We start from the raw sequence: 26026 nt of genomic DNA, 5'->3' as shown, positions 1-26026 counted from the left end.
AAAGTATTCTAGACAAATTAAATGAAAAAGGACGGAGCCAGGTCCATTTTGAAATTTTCTTTAAATTTTGTATTTTGTTGCACCATATCATTACTGGAGTTGAATGTTGACATAATTTACTTATATACTGTAAAGATATTAAATTTTTTGTTAAAATTCGACTTAAAAAAAATTTTTTTTAAGTGGGCGTGTTCGTCATCCGATTTTGCTAATTTTCATTTAGCACACATATAGTAATAGGAGTAACGTTCCTGCCAAACTTCATCATGATATCTTCAACAACTGCCAAATTACACCTTGCAAAACTTTTAAATTCCCTTCTTTTAAAAGTGGGCGGTGCCACACCCATTGTCAGAAATTTTACTAATTTTCTATTCTGCGTCATAAGGTCAACCCACCTACCAAGTTTCATCGCTTTATCCGTCTTTGATAATGAATTATTGCACTTTTTTGGGGTTTCGGAAATTTTTGATATAGATATGGGCGTGGTTATAGTCCGATTTCGCTCATTTTAAATAGCGATCAAAGATGAGTGTCCAGGACCTTACGTACCAAATTCCATTAAGATACCTCAAAAGTTACTCAAGTTATCGTGTTTACGGGCGGACGGATGGACGGACGAACGGACATGTTAAATGAATTTCTTTTTTCGCCCAGATCATTTTGATATGTAGAAGTCTATATCTATCTCGATTAGTTTATTCCGTTACGGAATATCGTTATGCGAACAAAATCAATATACTCTGTGAGCTCTGCTCAGCTGAGTATAAAATTTTGATTAAGCCATGTCCGTCCGCCCATCTGTTCGTCTGCCCGTTAACACGATAACTTGAATAAATATTGAGATATCTTCACCAAATTTGGTACACGAGTAAACGGTATTGAAAATGAGCGAAATCGGATGATAACCACGCCCACTTTTTGTAAATATAACATTTTGTAAAACACAAAAAATCTGACTATTTAGTAAATGATACACCTAGAATGTTGAAATTTGACGTGTGGACTGATATTGAAACTCCCGATAAAATTTTTTAAAATGGGCGCTGCACCGCCCACTTGTGATAAAATCAATTTTACAAATATTATTAATCATAAATCAAAAATCGTTAAACCTAACGCAACAAAATTCGGCAGAGAGGTTGCATTTACTATAAGGAATGCTTTGAAGAAAAATTAACCAAATCGGTTAAGGATCACGCCCAATTTTATATAAAAGATTTTTAAAAGGGTCGTGGACGAATAAAATAAGCTATATCTTTGCAAAAAAGGGTTTTATATCTATGGTATTTCATTTCCCAAGTGGATTTACAACAATAAATAGGAAAAACTTCAAATTTTAAAAAATGGGAGTGGTACCGTCTATGCTTGGGAGCTATAACTCGATGAAAAACTAACGGATCGTAATAAAATTGAGTATACAAATTTGCCCTATAGCAGGAAATATTTTTAGAAAAAATGGGCGAGATTGGTTAAAGATCTTTATATAAATGACGTTAAAAAGGGTCGTAGGCAAAAATAATAAGTTACATTTTAGGGAAAAATAGTTTTGTGCCAATCGTATTTTGTGCCATTATAACAAGAAATGGGAAAAAATTCTAATCTTGAAAAATGGGCGTGGCACAGCCTCTTTCTTACAATGCATTTCCCAACGTTTCTGAAGCCATAAATCGACGAAAAATTTGATGTTTAACAGGAAATATTTTCAGTAAAAATGGACTAAATCGGTTAAATCGCCTTTTTTTATATAAAAGATTTTTTAAAAGTGCGTACATGCAGGTAATAAGCTATTTATAATAAAAGTTGGAAAATTTCTTTCTGCTATGTCTTTATTTTATAAGAAACAGTAGGCAAATACCCATATCTGAAGGAAAACTGCATTATTACCCGCTCATCGTCATTGGTGTTAGCCTCTGAATCCTTTTTGCTTCTTTTAAACGAAAATTAGCGCAGCCTTGTAATACTATTAAGCACACAAAACAAACAACAACAGCATTTCAAGTGTACAGCTGGGTATGTAATGTTCGGTTTCACCCGAACTTAGACTTCCTTATTTGTTTTTGTTGTAATTTTTTTGTTGCATTTGACTTTTTGACAGCTGTCAATATTATTCTTATTCTTTTGGTATGGAAGTTGTTATTGGGTTTTATGCATTTTGGTGTGAATATTGTGTAATTTATTGAATAGAGGGTTTGGTACCATTACTTCACCGTCCCTGGAGAAGATGGTTAGATTATGTATTTTGTCTTATTAGTACTTCAATATGAATTACTGGTCCATCTCTAGCATCGCTTATGGGTGGTCTATTAAGTTTTTTTTAGAAAGTCCTCGCCCTTAGGTGTTCTATGAAATACTCTGATAGATTATTCCGAACTGGAGTAGGTAATCCCGGCGTAGGACACCGCCATGTAAATTGGACCACGTTTTTTATGTGCATGAGGAGAAGTTTTGGAATATTCGTATACTCTTACATAACAAAATTTTCTATTTATTCAGATTATAAGATAGGTTTTAGAAAGTGCAGCTTAATGTCATCCATATCATAAACAACTGAAGGATGCACTCATAAAATTTTGGTTTGAAAATCATTATATATGCTATAATGTATACTCACATTATCAAGTTGTTTTGAAAGACTGCATTCTTCCAGTTCCAGGCTTACTGATTCCGTTGCGTTTATTTTTAACATAGCTGCTTCGTAAACTTCCATGGTCACATTTTTTGATCGTATCAGCTCTCGTTTGAATAAAATGTCTTTATTGCTGTAGAATAGAAAAGTTGTTATACTAATTTTCAGTCAGTAAGTTGGGCTAGATGAAAGTACCTCAAAAATACCTAACATACATTCATAAGAGCGAATCCCAAATAAGGTCCACATTCGTGGTAGAAAAAGTTTAACCAAAGGTGGTGAGGTTTTATTTCTATCACTTGGGATTATTATTAAACTAGCCTTTTCCCGCAGTCCCGTCCGCAAGAAGAAAATGAAATATATGAGCTATTCACGTTAGCCTGTTTATCAAGTTATCTGTTTAAAAAGTTTTTTCTGTCCAATGCATTTTATTTTTGTAATTTAGGTCTAAATGAGTTGATAACCTGATAGGATCCCCAAATGAATCCGAAATTATTCAGAAAAAGCCACGAAATGACCCCGACGATATCGCGGATGGATCCCGAAAACCATCCAGAACTGGCCCGGAAGGGTCTTCAAAAGTTCCCGGAATAGTCCCAAAAAACCCGAAATGACAACGACATGATTCTATACTTATCCAGAGAACCACACAGAAATGATCCCTGAAGGGCCCAAAATGATTCCGAATTAGCCCGGGAAACGTTCCGAAATGACTCTGACGGGCTCCCGGACGGATCTCAAAAAACATCCAGAAAATATCCTAAATTATCCCGACTTAGTCCAAATGAACCCGAAAAGGTCCTGAAATGACCCCGACTAGATCCCGGACGGATCCCGAAAACCATACAGAAATGGGGCCAGAAGGGACCCCAAATTATCCCAAAAAAGTCCCGAAATGACAACGACGAAATCCCGGACGGATTCCGAAAGCTATCCAGAAATGATGCCGGAAAGGTCCGCAAATGATACCCCAATAGTCCCGAAATGACCCTGACGGGATCCCCCACGCATCCCGGAAAATATACAGAAATGATGACGGAAATGATCCCCAAATAGTCCCGAAATGACCCTGACGGGATCCCGAAAACCATCCAGAAATGATACCGAAAGGGTCCCCTAATGATACCGTATTTGTTCAGAAAATGTTCCGAAATAACCCCGACGGGATCCCGGTCGAATCCCGAAAACCATCCAGAAATGATGCCGGAAGGGGCCCCAAATGATCCCGACAAGGTCCTGAAATGACCCCGACGGGATCCCGGACGGATCCCGAAAACCATTCAGAAATGATGCCGGTAGGTACCCCAAATGATCCCGAAATTACCCTGACGGGATGACGGACGGATCCCGAAAACCATCCAGAAATGATGCCGAAAGGGTCCCCAAATGATCCCGTGTTAGTCGAGAAAAAGCCCCTAAATGACCCTGACGGGATCCTGGACGGATCTCGAAAACCATCCAGCAACGATGGCGGAAGATACCCCAAAAGATCCCAAATTAGCCCCGAAATGGTCCCGACGGGATCCCGGACGGAACCCGAAAACCATCCAGAAATGATGCCGGAAGGGACCCAAAATGACCCCGAAAAATTCCCGTAATGAACCCGGAAACCATCAAGAATTTATCTCCCAAAGGTACACAAATGATCCCGAAAATACCCCGACATGATGCCGGACGGATGCCGAAACCTATCCAGAAATGATGTCAGAAGGGTCCCCAAATGTTCCCGAAATAGTCCCGAAATTATCCCGGAATAGTCCCGAAAATGTACCAAAATAACCCCGAAAACTATACAGAAATGATTCCGAAAGGGTCCCACAATGTTCCCGAAATAGTCCCGAAAAAGTCCCGAAATGACCCCGGCGCGATCCCGGAGGGATCCCGAACACCATCCAGAAATGATCCTGGAAGGGTCTCGATATGACCCTAACGGAATTGCCAATAAGGTGAAGCTAACTATAAAACCATAAGGCAGCAGACGCGTTGGAGCGAATGAAAAGTTACAAAGAAACATACAGGTAAAGCTAATAAAAGCGTACTAATAAAAACAATAGAAGGAGGGCGGATGTGTGAGCCAGATACCAAAAATTATTGATTTAAGAGAACATTTATATTGAGTTATAACAATTTATAGATTTTACACAAGATGGGTAGAGAAGGGGAAGGGGGGCGCGCAGAGTGTCACTGCTCACTTTGCAAGCCCTCGACTTATTGACCCATTGAGTCTGTAATATTGGTGAAGGCCAGTATACGTAAAGTTATATTGTGTAAATATTATTAAAAAGTAATTGTTTGAAGGGGTCGTGGGACTCCCACCCCCCTTTCCATGTTTGAAAAAAGTTTCGCTAGTAGACTATTGTCTGTGTCCCAAATTTCATCAAAATTCGTGTAGCCGTTCTGGCGTGATTCAGTCACAAAGGCGAAAAAATATAATAATTAAATTATAACTGTTCCTAGGGGCCGGGGACCTCCCCCCTTTTGAAAAATGTATAGCTACTAGATCCTTCTAGACTATTGGCTATATGCGTGCCAAATTTCATCCAAATTCGTCCAGCCGTTCTTGCGTGATTGAGTCACAAAGACAAACGTCTGCACAAACACACAAACATCCAAACATCCAAACTTTCTCATTTATAATATACTAGCCTTTACCCGCGGCCCCGTCCGCAAGGAGAAAATGAGATATATGGGCTATTCACGTTAGCCTGCTTATCAAGTTATCTGCTTAAACATTTTTTTCTGTTTAATGCACTTTATTTTGTAATTGAGTAAAAAAAGAATTAAATGAGCTGATAACCTGATATGTTCTCCAAATGATCCCGAAATTATCCAGAAAAAGCCACGAAATGATCCCGTCTCTATCGCGGACGGATCCCGAAAACCATCCAGAAACGCCCCGGAAGGGTCTCCAAAAGTTCCCTAATAGTCCCAAAAAACACCGAAATGACAACGACACGATTCCAGACTTATCCAGAGAACCACACAGAAATGATCCCTGAAGGGTACCAAAGTGATCCCGAAATAGTCCCGAAAAAGTTCCGAAATTACCCTGACGGGCTCCCGGACGGATCTCAAAAACCATCCAGGAAGGGTTCCTAAATTATCCAAAAAAAGTTTCGAAATGACCCAGACGGATCCACCACGGATCGCGAAAGCCATAGAGATCCCGAAATACTCCGAAAATGGCCACGATGGGATCCCGCAAGGATCCAAATGTAATCCCGGAAGGGTTTCATAACTATTCCGAAAAAGTAACAAAAAAAATCTCAAAATGACTCCTACGGCATCCTGTACGGATCCAGAAATGACCTCGGAAGGGTCCCCAAATGATCCCAACATGGTCCCGAAATGACCCTGGTGGATCCGCCAAACTATCAAGAATTGATGCCGGAAGGGTCCCCAAATGATCCCGAAATAATACAGAAAAAGTCATGGAATGATCCCTAAAGGGTCCCTAAATGATCCCGAAATAGTCCCGAAAAAGTCCCGAAATTACCCTGATGGGTTCCCGTACAGATCCCAAAATCCATCCAGAAGTGATGCCGGAAGGGTCCCCAAATGATCACGTATTAGCCCCGAAAAAGTCCCGAAATAACCCCGTCGGGATCCCGGACGGTTCTCGAAAACCATCCAGAAATGATCCCGAAATAGTCCCTAAGAAGTCCCGAAATGTCCCTGACGGGACCTCAAACGGCTCCCTAACTGACCCCCACGGGATCCCAGACAGATCCCGAAATCCATTCAGGAATAATCTTGGCCCAAAATGATCCCGAAATAGTTTCGGAAACGTCCACAAATTACTCTGATGGGATCCCGTACGAATCCTGAAAACCATGCTTAAATGATCCCGAAAAAGTCCCGAAATGACCCCGACGGGATCCCGAACTGATATCGAAAACCATCCAGAAATGATGCCGGAAAGGTCCTCAAATGATCACCTAATAGTCCCGAAATAACCCTGACGGGATCCCGGACGGATCCCGAAAACCATCCAGAAATGATGCCAAAAGGGACCACATATGATCCCGAAAAAGTCCCGAAATGACCACGACGGGATCCCAGACGGATAACGAAAACCATCCAGAAATCATGGCGGAAGGGACCCCAAATGATCCCGAAAAAGTCCCGAAATGACCCCGACGGGACCCCGGACGGATACCCGAAATGACCCTGTGGCGATCTCGGACGGATCCCGAAAAATATCCAGAAATGGAGCCGGAAAGGTCCTCAAATGATCCCCTAATAGTCCCGACATGACCCTGACGGGATCCCGGACGGACCCCGAGAACCATCCAGAAGTGATGCCGAAAGGGTCCCCAAATGATCCCGTGTTAGTCGAGAACGGATACCGAAAACCATCCAGAAATGATCCCGAAATAGGCCCTAAGAAGTCCCAAAATGTCCCTGACAGGATCTCAAACGGATCCCTTACTTAACCCGGCGGGATCCCGGACAGACCCCGAAATCCATCCAGGAGTGATCTTGGCCCAAAATGATCCCGAAATAGTTTCGGAAAAGTCCACAAATTACCCTGACGGGATCCCGGACGAATCCTGAAAACCATGCTTAAAAGATCCCGAAAAAGTCCCGAAATGACCCCGACGGGATCTCGGACGGATCCCCAAAACCATCTAGAAATGATGGAGGAAGGTACCCAAATGGATTCCGAAAAAGTTCTGAAATGACCCCGTCGGGATTCCGGACAAATCACAAAAACCATCCAGAAATGATGCCGAAAGGGTCCCCAAATGATTCCGTATCAGCTGAGAAAAAGTCCCGAAATGACCCCAACGGGATTCCGGACGGATCCCGGAAACCATCTAGAAGTGATGCCGCAAGGTACACCAACGTATTAGTCGAGAAAGAGCCCCGAAATGACCCCGACGGGATCCGGAAGGAACCCGAAAATCATGATGCCGAAAGGGTCCCCAAATGATCCCGTATCAGTCGAGAAAAAGTCCAGAAATGACCCCGACGGATCCCGGAAACCATCTAGAAATGATGCCGGAGGGCACCCCAAATGACCTTGACGGGATCCCGAAAAAGTCCCGAAATGACCCCGACGGGATCTCGGACGGATCCCCAAAACCATCTAGAAATGATGGAGGAAGGTACCCAAATGGATTCCGAAAAAGTTCTGAAATGACCCCGTCGGGATTCCGGACAAATCACAAAAACCATCCAGAAATTATGCCTAAAGGGTCCCCAAATGATCCCGTCTTAGTCGGGAAAAAGTTCCGAAATGATCCCGGAAGGGTCTCTATATATAGCCAAACGGGATTACAAAAAAAAAAAAAAAAAAAATAGGGTGAAGATAATTATAAAACCATGTTAATAAGGCAGCAGGCGCGTTGGAGCGAATGAAGAGTTACAAAGAAACATACAGGTAAAGCTAATAAAAGCGTGCTAATAAAAACAATTGAAGGAGGGTGGATGGCGGGAGGAGGGAGTATCACTGATCGTTTTTCCAAAATTGTTTAGATCTCGATCTGTATGATCCAGATACCAAAAATTATTGATTTAGGAGAAAATTTACATTGATTTATAATAATTTATAGATTTTGCTCGAGAGGGGGAAGGGGGGTGTATCACTGCTCACTTTGTAAGCCCTCGACTTATTTCACCCATTGAGTTTGTAATATTGGTGAAGGTCAGTATACGTAAAGTTATAATGTGTAAAAATTGTTAAAAATTAATTATTCGTAGGGGTCGCGGGACCACCTCCCCCATTTCCATGTTCAAAAAAAATTTCGCCAGTAGACTATTATCTCTGTCCCAAATTTCATCAACATCCGTGAAGCCGTTCTGGCGTGATTCAGTCACAAAGACGAAAAAATACAATAATTAAATTATAAGTGCTCCTATGGGGCGGGGACCACCCCCCTTTTCAAAAAAATATAGCTAGTAGATCCTTCTAGACTATTGGCTATATGCGTGCCAAATTTCATCCAAATCCGTCCAGCCGTTCTTGCGTGATTGAGTCACAAAGACAAACGTCTGGACAAACATACAAACATACAAACATCCAAACTTTCCCATTTATAATATATATTAGATTAGATATATTAGAAATTAGATATGGGTAGATGTGGAAAGAAAAATAGGTTATTGTTTGGCCTCATCCTGGACAGAGATACATGATTTATGAAGTGGGTTTGGTCAAAAGCTGAGGTAAGCTCAGTCAATCCAGAGTCGGGTGGAGCTCCTACTTCCCCACCTAAATAAATACACAGTAAATTAGTGTTTTGATTTCGAACACACACACACACGCGGCTCTCAGGCTAGAATATCCACAACCTTGGATCCAGTAGAGAGAGAGGGAGAAAGAGAGACATGTTTCCTAGGTAGTGTCACTGAGAACATTACGATCCAAGGACGGCGGTTCTCCGCAAAGAGAGATAGAGTACTAGCTAACGGTGGCTCAGATGGTGGTGACGGCGGTGAATGACGGTGGTTCTCACCAAGGGGTGATAACGGCGCTAGTGATGACGGCGGTAGAGATGAATACGCCCGAAGAGAGAGTGTTGAGTGACGGTGGCTCTCACCAGAGAGCTATGACGACGGTGGTGGCTAGACTCCGGGATGGGATGTCCAAGGATCGGGATGCGATGGCGGTTGTACCTAAGGTAAAGTGTCCCTTTATTAGTGAGAGTCTACTGGCTAATTTGACTAACTACAATAGGTGTTTTTTGCAAGCGAGCTTGAAAAAAACGCTTCAACTAGCTAAACAGTTTCATTATGGCAAAACCATACAGATGGTTACTTTTTTTAGCTGCTTTGACATTTCTACTTCTAGCGCAGTATGATTTCGACACTCAACCAAAGAATTACAAAAACAAAATACATGAAATGCGTGTATCTGTACATTCGTATGTTCACTTCATTCGCTCGTTCACAATAGTGCCCCATTTTTGAATATGCAACACTATGCAACACTATCAATCAGGTCGACAATTACCTAAGCGGTTTCAGTTGAAACCGCTTAGACAACTCAACTCTATTACTTTTTATTGTTGCTTTCCTGCAATTCTGTAAGCTAGCTAGTGTTTAATTGTAATAGTTTGCAAAGAAATACAGCTATAATATTGGCTCGGGTACCTTTGCGGCTGATTGTTCTACGTCACCAATGCTGATTTCGCTGGACTCCCCAATTCATCCTACACCTCCACCGGTATCTTTAGCTCCAACAATAACAGTTACCGATACTGGGGTTGTTGCTAGCGACACCAGTGTACCTGAAAAGAATAGTACGGGCTCGATAACCAACGCTATAATGGCCGCACCTTCCCAGCTCTCTGGTGCGCTATCCGCTACTCCTTTGCAGGTGACTGCCGTGCCACCTCGTAGGGCTGTGTTTGTGTCCCGATTACACGCCTCGCTTAACGAAAATGACATTGCTCATTACGTTTGATCTAAACTTGGTTTTGCACCCACTAGTAACATCAATGTGTATAAATTTAATTTTAAATATGAGAGAGACATCTCCTCATTTAAAATATCCCTTTCAGATGAATATTTCGATAAGGTACTTGATTCCTCTTTTTGGCCGAAGCGTACTGTGGTTCACTTGTTCACGAGAAAGGCGAGGGCCGAACCTGTTTTATTACAGCCAAAAAACGGTATGACGAACACAGTAATAACAACACAAAGGTAATTGCTGATCTGTCCCGTCTTCTCATTAATTACCAAAATGTTCGTGATTTACGATCAAAACTTGTTTCATTCTTCCTTAATTCTTTCAACTTTTCTGCACAAGTTGTAGCTTTTACGGAGACCTGGCTAAAGCCTGATAATTACAATTCTGAGGTTTTTTCAAATAAATATGCTGTTTATCGGCGTGATCGCATCTCTAGAGCGGGAGGTGTCCTTATTGCTGTTGAATCTAACCTATCGTCTGAGTTGATTTCGCTGAACAATATCTCTCATATCGAATTCATAGCAGTTAGGCTTTCATTCGGTAGCTATAGTGTAATTGTTTGCTGTTCGTATATACCACCTCGTTCGGATATGGATGTTTATGCTAGTCATAGCTCGGCCATCTGTGATTTGCATTCGCAGTTGGGAGATAACGATCGACTTGTTGTTGTTGGTGACTTTAACTTGCCAACAGTTAGTTGGGTTAATATAAGTGATTCAAACTTTTTAACTCCCACTGCTCAATATGAGTTTCTCAATTGCTTGTTAGACTCATCTCTTTTACAGATTAACAATGTTCCAAATAGTGGAAATAAAATGCTGGATTTAGTATTTGTGGATGGCTCGGTGGGTACTGCCCTTACGCGAATACCACCTTTATCCCTTCCAGAAGACCCTCTTCACCCTACGCTAGAGATATCACTTGATATCAGCCTACCCCGTAGGATTCAAGTACAGTCTCGTCCCCGATCTAGATGCTTCTACAAAGCGAATTTCATTATGCTCAATGATCTGTTGGCTTCCCATGATTGGTCGGGTCTCTATGCTTGCACTGATGTCGATTCGGCTATCTCTATATTTTACAGTACGCTTGATGGCTTCTTTGATACCTGCATTCCTACTCGCTATACCCTATGTTCGAAAAAGCCCCCTTGGTTTTCAAGGCAACTTCTCAGACTTAATAACATTAAATCTAGGCTTTATAAGAGGTTCAAGAAATCTGGAGCATCTGCAGACCTCTCTAAATATCTAATAGGTCGTTCTAAATTTCACCGTCTTAATCAGCTTTGTTATAAAAATTACTTGAGTTGTTGTAAAGCCCAATTTTTTAAAAATCCAAAAAAGTTTTACAGTTTCGTAAATTCAAAGCGGAAAACTTCTGGGTATCCTTCCTCATTAACCTTTGGAGGTAAAAAAGCTTGCACTGATGACGACGTTGCTGAACTATTTCTGAGTTCTTTAAGTCCACGTATTCATCCAGTGGTTTTCATTCCGGTCAATATCCCTATCACTTAGATAGCTCAAATTACATTAGGAATCCTGCTATTGATGGTAATATTGTTCTTCAGAGTCTTCAACCTTTGAGGCCCACCTTTTCTCCGGGACCGGACGGTGTTCCTAGTTGCGTGCTTAGGTACTGCGCCGAAAAGATGTATGAGCCTATTTTAAAATTATTTGAGCTATCTCTGGGATCTGCGTCATTCCCGGAACTTTGGAAACAGTCTTTTATTATACGCCTGCATAAAAAAGGTAGTAGGTCAAAAGTTGAAAACTACAGGGGTATTGCTAAACTTTCAGTCATTCCTAAAGTCTTTGAACAGATTGTCACCAGTCAACTGCAATATCAGTGTTCTAGTGTTTTATCTTCATGCCAACACGGTTTTATTCGTCAAAGGTCAACCACTACAAATTTGATTGTATTCACCTCTATAGTTATGGAAGGATTTTTAGCGAACAAGCAAACGGATGTCATCTACACGGACTTCAGCAAAGCCTTTGATACCGTCAACCATGAGTTGCTTATTCATAAGCTTGATTTACTGGGCTTTCCGTTTCACCTATTAATGTGGCTGAAAAGCTATCTTTCTAACCGGACCCAAAAAGTCCTGTTCAAGTGCAATCTGTCGGAATCGTTCGGAGTTTCCTCCGGCGTACCCCAGGGAAGTCATCTAGGCCCTTTGCTCTTTGCCCTTTTCATTAATGACTTGCCACAGACAATATTATATTACCATATTATAATGTATGCGGATGATGTAAAACTTTGCTACACTTACTGTCCTACCGATTTGAGTTCATTGGATCTTCTTCAGGCCGACTTGGACTCGTTCCAATGTTGGTGCACAACAAATTTACTAGCTTTAAATTGCTCTAAATGTAAGCATATGACATTTCACCGAGTGAAGCCAGCATTGAAATCTTATGTAATAGATGGTACGCCTTTGGAGCGTATATCTATTGCAAATGATCTAGGTGTCCTTTTTGATCCGAAATTGAATTTTAACATGCATATTTCATCTATAGCCAACAAAGCGTTGGGTTTACTTGGATTTGTTAAAAGATGGGCTAAAGAGTTCGATGATCCGTACCTCACTAAGGTTCTTTACACATCGCTGGTTCGTCCAATACTTGAGTATTGCTCATGCGTTTGGTCCCCTGTTTCTCAAAAGCATATAAAGCGTCTTGAGTCAGTTCAAAAGCAATTTTTGATATTTGCATTGCGCGGCCTTAATTGGGACTCAAGTCTCCACCTTCCTCCATACAGAAGTAGACTTCTTCTTATTAACTTACCCACTCTGGAAAATCGGAGAATATTACTGGGGGTATTGTTCATCCATAAGCTCATTATTGGAGAAATTGATTCCGCGGACCTCCTCAGCCGCTTGTTTTTTGCGGTTCCCCCTAGAGTATCCAGACACTACGTTCGTTTCTATTTACCCCTTTGTCGACGAAACTTTGCTAAAAATAATCCTCTTCTTATCTGGTGCGCGCACTACAATGACTTGTATAGCTGCATCAGTCTTGAATGTACTTTTGCCACTATACGTAAGGCAATACTTGCCTATCTAATTTAAGAGATACAAGCTTATTTAATTTGCCGGCATTTTAGTCCTTCGATAAAAAACAGGAACTATCTCGCTTAAGGATGGAGGAACATTTATCAACATGTATCATTAAGAAGGAACAAGACAGTACTGTGTTGATTGGAATCTGGTGCATTCCAGCAACGTAAAAAACATGCTTTTTCATGAGTCACTGACCGGAATCGTATGCATTCCGGCAGTATAATCTTATGGGTCAGGCATCGAGCTGATTGGAATCCGGTGCATTCCAACAACACAGGTCATGTTACTTTTTTATGCCTTGTGATGGCGTATCCTCATTACACTACTCTTAGCACTGCCGGATTCCCATGACATGCTGATTGGAATCTTGTTGCATTCCAACAGGGAGATTGGAATCCACTGCATTCCGATATCATGCTGAGCGGAATCTGATGCATTCCGCCAGTATAAGATTTCGGCATAAGATCTTATTTCTACTCATATTTCTTATTATTATTATATTTTGAAATTAAATAGTAATGTTCATTAATATTTCTTTGTTTGTAATATAACATTGTTGAAATCTCGATATATCTTAAATTTTATCTTTTGAGTTGTATATTTATATATCTTTTATATTATGCAGTCGACCATAGTTTGTCGTCGACTTTAAATAATAAATAAATAAATAAATAAATTCGGTTAGGGTAGTAAGAGAATTTGTCCCGTCAGAGGCGCTAGGACGTCCCGTATGAGTGAGTCCCGTCATACTCAGAAGAGATGATGACCAAAATGTTAGGGCTGCCAAATAGGCCGGGGGGAAGTACCATCGGCAGAACCTACTTTGTAACTTTACCCCCGTCGACCCAAAGGGAGTACCTAGAATGTATGTATGTATATGGGGTATTCCATCCCATTTCGACCAATTTTGAACCCGACCCCTTTAGAATTGGCTGAAAGTTTTTCCTCTTTTTCTAGCTTACGAAAGACGTTTTTCAGAATTTTTTCAAATTTTTTCATCCAACTCAAAAAAAGTTATGAATTTAAAAAAAAAAACACCGTTTTTGTTTTCCAAATGCTATAACTTTTTCAAAAATTGACCGTTTGGGATCTTTTTTTTTTTTTTTAATTGTTTTTAAATGTACTTTTCGGACAAAATACAAAACAATTTTTAAAGTTTTTTTTTAAATTTTTCAGTTTTTCGAGATTTTTCGAATTTCGTCATTTTTTTGTTTTTTTCTCATAAAAAACTTCAATCCATTCTGCAATCATCCCAACTAATCCCGGAGTGGGCCAATTTTTTTTTTATATTTTTTTTTATTTAATTGAAAAAAAATTTCAAAAATAAAATTTTTTTTTATCAATTTTATTTATATAACAAAAAATGTAAGAAAATGATTTTTAAGTATTCTTTTCTTTATATATTATGGTAATCTACGATTAAAACAACCAGGATTAATGACTGACACAGTAAATATGTAAGTTTTCTAAAAATAATGTAAAAAATTATGAATTTATTTTCTGGCGTTTAAATATTTTACAAATTCTTTGTTCTTCTGAATTTGAAAAGTTTTTAACATACAAACAACCATTTTTGTCAGGAATTATGCAATGTAATGTGTATACCGGCCTAATGCAGGTGCTGGACAGCGAAAGCGAGTCATTTTAATCGTAGATTACCATAATATATAAAGAAAAGAATACTTAAAAATCATTTTCTTACAGTTTTTTGTTATATAAATAAAATTGATAAAAAAAAATTTTATTTTTGAAAATTTTTTCGTCAATTAAATAAAAAAAATATAAAAAAAAACGGCCCACTCCGGGATTAGTGGGAATGATTGCAGAATTCATTGAGGTTTTTTATGAGAAAAAAAATGGCGAAATTCAAAAAATCTCGAAAAACTGAAAAATTAAAAAAAAAAAAACTTTAAAAATTTTTTTTTATTTTTTCCGAAAAGTACATTTAAGAACCAATTAAAAAAAAAAAAAAGATCCCAACCGTCAATTTTTGAAAAAGTTATAGCATTTTGAAAACAAAAACGGTGTTTTTTTAAAAATTCATAAGTTTTTTTGAGTTGGATGAAAAAATTTGAAAAAAATTCTGAAAAACGTCTTTCGTAAGCTAGAAAAAGAAGAAACACTTTCAGCCAATTCTAAAGGGGTCGGGTTCAAAATTGGTCGAAATGGGATGAAATACCCCATATGTATGTCGGTATGTATGCAAGTTACCGGCAGCCTCCACACACAAACCTTACCATAACTGTAAACAAAATTGATCTTTCCAATCAATTCATGCTGCGAACTGAAATCGCTTCTTAAGAAAGCACAAGCTCGCCTCTTTGTTATTGTAGCTGCAAATGGTAAACAATTTGATCTTGAATCAATGATTCAAGCTACCCAAAAATAGTTTTATGATTCATATTTGTTATTGTACGAATACAAAGTATCCTGATTTGTTTACTTGATCAAATACTGGCGCATCGATTCAGATGTAGCTTAACTAGAGTCTTGATGGAATTTTCCATCAAATAGAAATTGATATCTTTATTTCAAGGCCAAGGTATTTCACAATATGATGAAATTAGAATGTAAGCAAGCATTGTAATCCTATAAATAAGAGCAAAATGCAAATAGAGTTTTAGTTTTTGAGTAACCTTCAACATACTTGAATAAACTCGGCCTCAAGGCCTAAAATAAAAAGTATTTTTTAAAAGGTTGAGCCAAAGGCCACAACCTTAATTGGCGCCCAACGTCGTAAGGCACGAAAAGTAGCGCGAGTGTTCGCGATTAAGAAAAAAAGGATAAAAAAATTATCCTAGGGATAAAAAGTATCCCTGTTGTATTTAAAAAAAATTTTTTGATAAAGAATAAGTTTCTGAATGGAAAGCTTGAGCTTCGCTAGATAAAAAAAATTATTATCCTAGTCCTTAGGATGTACAAGTAAAAAAATAAAAAAGGGAAATATATCCCAGTTATATTCAACAAATTCAATAATAAATAAATTTCTAAATGGAAAGTGTTAATGGACGGTATGTCCTGTGCGGAAGAAATGCGATAAGAACCTGTCAGAGGTGTGGGGATTTTTATTGCACTGAGTTGTGCCAACAAAGGGATTGGCACCGGCATCGCTACATATGCTTCCCTATGCCACCTCTGGTATCGGCTCCACCAGTCAGTGTCCAAAACGGACATCATAGTGAAAGTGATCCGGAGAATTGATAAAGCTGCAAGGAAAAGAAAGGACTATCCGGCGATCTATAATAAAGGAGTTACGGCTATATACTACGAAGGATTATAGAGTAAGAAAAATTTTATATTTGTATTAGTAAAAATGTTGAATATTTGAAAGAATGGGAAATGTTCAAAACAAGCCTAAGTATTTCAGGCTAAAATATTGTGACTATTGTGGTGGGGAACATGATATTTTGAAATGTCCTAAATTATGTAGGAAAAAATAAATAAATCAAATTAAATCTGAAATTGATAATTTAAAATGGCAAATAGGCCAGATTTTAGTGATAATTTTGAATTTACTCCTGAGGAATTTGATATTGAAATAGATAAAATTATTGAAGGTTTTGAACCTGAGGAAGGTGGTCCTGTTTTAATACCGTGTTGTACCCCAGAGTTATCTCCTGATGAATGTGATGAAATAATGAAAATTTTGGAAAAATTGGAACAAGAAAATAGTGGTGAAACTTTAATTTAAATAATTTTTAGAAAAAAAGAAAAAATGGCAAATGATAATGCCTTAAGTGTCGATTTAATCAGTAGATTAATCGCAGATAGTACTATTTCCTTAAGACAGGAAATTGATCGGTTGCGTTCTCAATTGGAGTCTAATACACCAAGTGCTACTGACTATACGGCAGAAACAATAGATGAGAATGTTCAATGTCAGGAATCTCTTGACATAATAAAATCTTTGCCAGAATTTTCAGGAAAATTTAATTCCTATGTCAGTTGGCGTGAAGCAGCTCATAATGCTATGAGCTTATATGTTAGGAAGAGTAGAAGATACTTTGCTGCTCTGACTATCTTGAGAAATAAAATAAACCATGATGCCAATGATATTTTAACAAATCATGACACAGTTTTAAATTTTGATGCGATAATTGCACGTTTGGATTTTGCCTATTCAGACAAACGTCCCATTCATATAATTGAACAGGAATTGAGTGTCTTGCGTCAAGGCTCAATGACTGTAATTGAATATTATAATTTAGTCAACAAGAGGTTGCCATTACTAATAAATAAAACAATAATGACGCATGGTAATGGTGCAGAGATAACTAAACAATTGAATAAAAAGAATAGGGATCAGGCCCTTCGAATATTTATTACAGGATTAAACTTGCCATTGAGAGATATCATATTCTCATTGAATCCTCAGGACTTGCCAGATGCTTTGGCAAAGGCTCAAGAACTTGAGTCTAATAATCAAAGAATTAGGTTTGCACAAAATTTTGCAAACGAAAAATCAAAATTGAAGCAAGAGCATACAAGTAATAATTTACGCTTTCCTCAGCGAAAAAATTCCCCAAGAAACCCTCAATACGTTAGTACTAAATCTGAACCCATGGACGTAGATCCATCCACCTCTAGAATGTTTAATAGAAACTATAATTACAGAGGTCAACATAATACAAATTTAAAAAATATTAAGCCAGTAACGGCTAACGTAAATACAAATTCGAATGGGTTTCAAGCTCAAAGTACACATGGAGTAAAGCGACCAAGGGATAGCAATAATAGTTTCGGGCCGCAAGAAAAAAATCAAAGGGTAAATAATCTAAATGAGGATTATTTTTTTAGAAGAAGAGGGGACGTCCTCCCCTACATCACAGTCCGAGATGACAGAATAAATAAAAAATTGAAAGCTCTTGTCGATACAGGAGCCACTTCTTGCTACATAAAGCAAGGAGTATATGAAGATAGAAATGAATTATCCATTTACAAAAGAGTAAAAACGGTGAATGGTTTTTCAATAATAAAATATTATCATGTAATTCGTTTGTTTGGAGTAGAACAGGTTTTCTATGAGATAGATAACTTGGAATCAGATCTGCTCTTGGGATATATTTTTGAAAAAAATAGAAGCGCATATTGACTTGCGCAAAGGAAAAATAATTTATAAAAATATAGATGATAAAGATAATGTGAAAAGAAGCATTAATATTAACTTTCGTAATGATAGTGTTGCAAATCTAAACCCCTTGGGACAAGAAAGTCCTAAGGCTCCTGCCGAAGTTTTTACCGGCAAAACAAAAAAAGAAAGTGAAACAAAAAAGGCAAATAAGCCTATTAAAAGTAAAAAATTAAACCCCTTGGGATTAGAAAGTCCTAAGGCACCCGCCGAAGAAAATACCGGCAATAAGAAAGAAGAATGTGTAGGAGAGTGTGAAATATTAAACCCCTTGGGATTAAAAAATCCTAAGGCGCCCACCGAAGTTAATTCCGGCAAAACCAAATTAAAAAATCTTAAAAAGGCAAAAACGCCTAACATATGTGAAGAATTAAACCCCTTGGGACAAAATAGTCCTAAGGCGCCCGCCGAAGTAATTACCGGCAATAAGATAGAAAAATGTGTAAGAAATAGTGAAATATTAAACCCCTTGGGATGCGAAAATCCTAAGGCGCCAGCCGTAGAAAATACCGGCGAAATAAAAAATAAATTCGAAAATCAAAATTTGAACAAGGTACAAAGGCCTTTTAGAAATTCAAAAAATGAAATAAATCCTAAAAAGGATATGCAAAATATTGTGGAACAAAAAGTTTCTACAAAGCCAGCCGATGATTTTACCGGCAACATTATATTAAACAAATATTTTATTTCGTTAGGACAAAAGGATCCTAAATTACAAAAAGAGGAATTTATGGGAAATTCATTTGATAATTGTTCTATAATAACTGAAAAAGATTCAGAAATAGCTGCAGTGCTCAGTGATAGGAATAATGACAATGAAGAATTGTCAAATTTTAAAAAATATGTGAGAAATAAAAATAGTGAAGAAAATTTTGAAACATTAAAGATTGAAAGTCAAGATGAGAACCTTTCGGAATTCAAAACGCAGATAAAAGAAAAAATTGCTAAAATACATTTAAGAATAAATACAAGATTTCCGTTTATGACCAACGTAAGGGCAGAAATAAGAACCAAAAATATTGAACCCATATGGAGTAGGCAATACCCATATCCTTTGTCAGTAAATTCATTCGTTAATAAAGAAATTAATAAAATGTTGAATGAAAACATAATAAGACCTAGTAAAAGCCCATATAATTCACCGATTTGGGTTGTACCCAAAAAAGGAACAAATGATGATGGCTCACCCAAACTTAGAATGGTCATCGATTATAAAAAGATTAATGAACATACCATTTCTGATCGTTATCCAATTCCGGATACTAACATAATTTTATCAAATTTAGGTAAATCAAAATATTTCTCAAGCATTTATTTGGAATCAGGTTTTCATCAAATATTAATGTCGGAAAATGACATAGAAAAAACTGCTTTCTCCGTAAATAATGGAAAATATGAATTTTTGCGAATGCCATTCGGTCTGAAAAATGCACCTAGAATTTTTCAAAGAGCAATGGATGATATATTGCGTGAACATATAGGAAAGATTTGCCATGTTTACATGGATGACATAATTATTTTTTCAGAAAATATAACACAACATTTGCGAGATTTAGAAATAGTGACGGAAGTTTTGAGGAAAGCAAATATGAAAATTTCACTTGAATAAGATTGATTTTAAATTACCCGATACCGGAAAATTTACGAGAACTAAGAGGATTTTTGGGAATTGCAGGATATTATCGCAAGTTTGTTAAAGATTTTGCAACAATAGCGAAACCATTGAGTAGATACTCATCCGGAGAAAATGGAAGGGTTTCCAGAAATAAGTCGAAAAAGTTTGAAATAAATTTGGATCAAAATGCGATTCAAGCATTTAATAAATTAAAAAAACATTTGGCGTCAGAAATGGAATTGACGCAACCGGATTATTCAAAGGTTTTTGTTCTTAGTACCGATGCCTCTAATGTAGCAATAGGCGCTGTGCTCTCACAGGAAGGTAGACCAATCACTTTTGTTTCGAAAACTCTTAATAAAACAGAAAGAAATTACGCAACAAATGAAAAAGAATTATTTGCCATTGTTTGGGCACTAAAGACTCTTAGAAATTATTTATATGGTGTCACTAATCTGGAAATTCATACTGATCATCAACCATTGACATTTGCCTTGTCACCTCGTAACCCTAATCCGAAAATGAAAAGATGGCACGCATTTATAGAGGAGTTTGCTCCAAAATTTATTTATAGGCCTGGTAGAAACAATGTTGTAGCAGACGCATTGAATTAAACAATATGTCCGATGATCCACAGGATTCGCAGAGTAACGAATCACAACATTCCGCACAAAGTAGTGAGAGTATTAGAATTCAAGAAACAAAAAAACCTGTAAACCAATTTAAACAACAGATAATTTTGTATAAAAACAGATTCACAATTCATGAATTAATTGAAAATTTTGGAAATAAAAGGCATTTAATAGAATATGATACAGTGGAAAATTTGCTAACCATTTTAAAAGAATTTATTCAACCAAAATTGGTAACCGCAATTCACTATACAATAGAGGATTTATATGAAATCCAAGAACCCTTAAAACAAACCTTTCAAAACAAATTTGTTTATAGGTACAAGTCTTTTTCCGATGGATATTATTAATAGGGAAGAGCAGTCTGGAATAATTGAACAAACTCATAATAGAGCTCATCGTAACTTTAATGAAAACATAAAACAAATAGAAAAATTGTACTATTGGCCAGAAATGAGAAAAAGGATGAAAGAATACATTCGTAATTGCACAATATGTAATAAAAATACTGATTTATCGACCTTTTCTTCTTAACTTTCCAGTTTGCTGGCTCGAGGTCTATGTTTTTCTTGCAAAAACTAATAAAACACAAGTTTTTCGTTCTGCCAATATATTTCGAATTACCGTCGGTAATCGTCTTCAGGACAAACTAATAACAATATAAAGCATTAATATAAGGGATAATTATTTATTATATTAATGCTTTATATTTTTATTAGTTTGTCCTGAAGACGATTACCGACGGTAATTCGAAATATATTGGCAGAACGAAAAACTTGTGTTTTATTAGTTTTTGCAAGAAAAACATAGACCTCGAGCCAGCAAACTGGAAAATGTAATAAAAATAAATATGATCGTCATCCAAAAAGAATACCAATAGGCAAAGCTCCAATTCACTTAGATATTTTTTACGCGCAGAAGTTGAAATTTATCACATGCGTAGATGCTTATTCAAAATTTTTAGTAATGAAACATATAGAAGACAAATCTAATGTGGAGGAAAAGGTTTTGGAATTACTGCAAACTTTTACAGATGTTAAACGAGTAACTTTGGATAATGAACCAAGTTTCACAACGCCAACATTTAAATCTCTGATGCAACGCTTAAATATCGAAATTTTTTTTTGTGATCCCCGACACAGTATAACCAATGGGCAAATAGAAAGGGTTCATTCGAAAATAATAGAAATAGCTAGATGTATAAAAGAAGAATACAGTATAGTTAGTGATTTAGAAACAATTATTAGAGCGGCAAAACAGTACAATGTAACGATACATTCAGTAACTGATTTTAAACCAAAAGAGGTTCTCTATAACAAGGTGAATCATGAAAATTTACCAATAAAACTTAGGCAGGCACAGGATAAAATGTTAACAACTCATAATAGAAATAGAGTTGAAAAACAATATTGCCCAGGACAAATCATTTATGAAAAAATTATAGGAGAAAGAAATAAGTTAAAGCCTAGATATAAAAAACAGCAGGTTAAGGAAAATTTAGAAAATAAAATAATAATTAACAATAGAGATAGAATCATATATAAGGATAATATAAAATCATAATTGTTCGTAGATATTCAAAATGATATTGTTCATGATTGCATTCCTGCTCGGCTCAATAGTCGCCGACATCGTGGATTATACCCGACAAAATTACGTACTGATTGAGAATGGAGACGTTTCCATATATGAAGATTATGGAGATATTTTTCACATTACAAATTTAACATATTTAGAGGAAATCATAAAAGAAGAAAAACGAGATTTTGTTAATCATCCAATTCCATATAATGACAACAATAAAATTAACACCTTAGACGCTGAATCAGAAATTTTAATAATTAAAACTTTGTTAGGACAACTTAGACAAAATTCCTTTAGGCAGAAAAGAGGGATAAATGAGTTGGGAACAATTTGGAAATGGATAGCAGGAACTCCAGATCATGATGATTTTGTAAAAATTAATGACAAATTAAATGAATTAGTCGAAAATAATAATAAGCAATTTACTACAAATTCAGAAATGTTTAAGGTAATCACAGAATTAACAAATACAGTAAATAAAATGAAAGGAGACACATTTGCTAGAGCGTTAAAAATTAAAAGATATCAGTACATTAAGCAAGAACTTCAAAATTTAATAAATACCATCACTTTCGGAAAAATAGGAATTTTAAACCCAGTAATCCTTCACTTAAATGAGTTAAAAAACATAACAAACCATCAACATGGTTTAATGTCAATTACAGATTTAATGGATATATCAGAATTCAAAATAGTTCAAAAAACAGATATAATTGTATTATATATAAAATATCCGAAAATAAAGGAAAATGTAAAAAAATTAAAGAACGAAATAATAAAATTGAAATAATTAAACAGGGAGTTATTTTAGTTTCAGGAGAAAATTATGTTCAGAATCAAAATTTAACAGGAACATACTTAATTACTTTCGAAAATCAAACAATAATTAATAACAAAACTTATGTAAATGTTGAAACAAAAATATGGAATTATTTAAAACATAATAATGTAAATAATTTTGAAATCTTAGAATATATTGAATCAACTAATGAACAACTGAAATTTGAAAATATAAATCTTTTAAATAAGCGAAATGAAGATATCAAAAAACATTCATTTTTTTGTATATTTTTGTGCCTTTTTGCATGATTTTGATAATTTACTTATGCGGAAGGTTACTGAAATCAGGTAAAATTAAAAAGCAAAACGTAGATTCAGAATTGCATAAAATCACTTATAATGTCATTTTGGACAAAATAAATAATTTAACTGAATCCGGGACGATTCATCTTAGAGAGGGGGGAGTTACCGGCAGCCTCCACACACAAACCTTACCATAACTGTAAACAAAATTGATCTTTCCAATCAATTCATGCTGCGAACTGAAATCGCTTCTTAAGAAAGCACAAGCTCGCCTCTTTGTTATTGCAGCTGCAAATGGTAAACAATTTGATCTTGAATCAATGATTCAAGCTACCCAAAAATAGTTTTATGATTCATATTTGTTATTGTACGAATACAAAGTATCCTGATTTGTTTACTTGATCAAATACTGGCGCATCGATTCAGATGTAGCTTAACTAGAGTCTTGATGGAATTTTCCATCAAATAGAAATTGATATCTTTATTTCAAGGCCAAGGTATTTCACAATATGATGAAATTAGAATGTAAGCAAGCATTGTAATCCTATAAATAAGAGCAAAATGCAAATAGAGTTTCAGTTTTTGAGTAACCTTCAACATACTTGAATAAACTCGGCCTCAAGGCCTAAAATAAACAGTATTTTTTAAAAGGTTGAGTCAAAGGCTACAACCTTAATTTGCATGGTTATCAGCATGCATTTTCTTTGCTCGGTAGGCCAGTAATATGCAGTAGGTACATATAATATTAGGGTGGGTGTTAAATGCGGAATATATATTGTGGCGTAGTATTTGCTATGTTACTGATTTTAAAGAAAGCCTTTATCAGTTTTGCTAATGTGGCTACTTTATTAGCAAAATATAACGTCCTTTCTTTATATAGTTGCGCTGTTCAAACCATATCTAAACATTTGCTTTTATTTCAATTGTTTAAGATTTTTATTCAACAGTAAAAAAGTAAAAAAACTTTGGAAAACGGAGTTTTTACAAATTGATCCTACTCCTATCCTTGTTTCGCTTCCGTAATTAAAAAACTATACAAATTTTTCCAATAAGCACGCGTGCAAATAATTTTCAACAAGCTTTCATATATTAAATAGTTATATGTATATATATACTTCTTTACAAAACCATACATCTTTAGCGGCCACCGTGGTGTGATGGTAGCGTGCTCCGCCTATCACACCGTATGCCCTGGGTTCAACTCCCGGGCAAAGCAACATCAAAATTTTAGAAATACGATTTTTCAATTAGAAGAAAATTTTTCTAAGCGGGGTCGCCCCTCGGCAGTGTCTGGCAAGCGCTCCGATTGTATTTCTGCCATGAAAAGCTCTCAGTGAAAACTCATCTGCCTTGCAGATGCCGTTCGGAGTCGGCATAAAACATGTAGGTCCCGTCCGGCCAATTTGTAGGGAAAAATCAAGAGAAGCACGACGCAAATTGGAAGAGAAGCTCGGCCTTAGATCTCTTCGGAGGTTATCGCGCCTTACATTTATTTTTTATTTAAAATGTTGTATTGGTGTCTAAAACTTATTGCGTTCGTAACCCCTCTTCCATTGGTTGATTAATATATTGCACTATAACTTTCATTCCTTTTAGCCAACGAACAAAACCTACATATATGTTGTCAGAAAGAGGGAACTTTTGCGCTTTCAGCAGTGTATAAAATCGTCTTTGACTTTTTGAAATGTTAGAAATATCTTACAAAATATATTAAAAATTTAAATTGTTGCATTTCCTTTGAATTTTGTATAACGGGTTTCTTTACTTTTTTTGTTTACATATATATATAAAGGATTACTTGGAAAATATCCAAAATCAGTTCTGATTCCAACAAGATACGGGGTTTAAAGATTAATTTAGATTTTATTGGTGTTTTGAAGTAATACAGACTACCTTGCTTTTTGTTTTGAATTTTATCTGCTTTTGAAATTTTTCGTTGCAATACAAATATTTGTTGGCTAGAAATTATCAAAACGGAAAATTTCAGTCAAATTTCATAGGATTTATTGTATTCGTAATTTTTGAACGCAAAACTATTTATGGCTTCATAGTATATACTCTTTTGTACATACGGACAAGCAAAATTATAAAAAAGCAAGCTTTTGGTTTATTTTATAAATTTTCTGGGATATTTTTGTTAATAAAGCAACATTCGCACATCGTTAGAAGCACAAAAATGTACTCTATTGAATTACCTTAAAATCAATTGAAAAGTAAACAGATGGGAGATATATGTATGCCAGTATATCTGTCCGCGTTTGAAAAGGGTTTTTGGCCGCCCTTATCGCAGAGGGCTTATTCGATAATTTCAAGTATGCAGCTTTGTTTACTCGACTAGACCAGAAGTATGTCACGCAAAAAACATATTTTCAATGTCATATAGGGTTATTTATTGGGAAAATCATATCGGGTCCGTTATTTCGCGTCCGTAACCGTACTTTAGCTTATATCAAGCGTTTCAAAAAGATCTAAATCTAAGAGGATAGATTCTTCTTTCACCTTCAGTCTCTTAATTAAGGAATATAAAATTTTCCCTAAGCTTCGCTAAGCTTTGCATACTTTCAAAAAGTATTAAACGATTACTGATATATCATGTCGATTCCGAACCTCATTAAAAATAACATTAAAAAAAATGTTTACAAAGCCGGCAAAAATCATTTGAATTTTTAAGCTGTTTTATTTAGCTTGACTTGACAGGCTGGTTGGCTGGCTGGCTGGCACGAATTTTGTAATTGAAAGTTAAGTAACTTCCCGATAAGCTACAAGCTTGAAACTTGGATTATAGTTCAGAACCCGATGATAATGCAATAACAAGAAAAAAAACTCCGAAATGTGGCGCATGGATCGCAATATTTCAAAAAATCGTATTTGTGGTCG

General features: G+C 36.5%; 1 protein-coding gene across 9 annotated transcripts in view; it reads right to left on the bottom strand.

The window, feature by feature from the left end:
* LOC137244315 (sodium-dependent neutral amino acid transporter B(0)AT3) overlaps positions 1 to 26026 on the bottom strand; it is a 598031-nt gene that overhangs the window by 230441 nt on the left and 341564 nt on the right. For all 9 annotated transcript variants that reach the window (XM_067773152.1, XM_067773153.1, XM_067773155.1 and 6 more), the window contains exon 5: positions 2615 to 2762. In XM_067773152.1, coding sequence (XP_067629253.1) covers positions 2615 to 2762 — 148 coding nt within the window. The remainder of the gene's footprint in view (positions 1 to 2614; positions 2763 to 26026) is intronic.

Source organism: Eurosta solidaginis, chromosome 3, assembly GCF_040869045.1.
Source record: "Eurosta solidaginis isolate ZX-2024a chromosome 3, ASM4086904v1, whole genome shotgun sequence".
NCBI classification, from domain to species: Eukaryota; Metazoa; Arthropoda; class Insecta; order Diptera; family Tephritidae; genus Eurosta; species Eurosta solidaginis.
The sequence above is the reverse complement of the archived record's forward strand: the minus strand, read 5'-3'. Positions and strand labels throughout refer to the sequence as shown.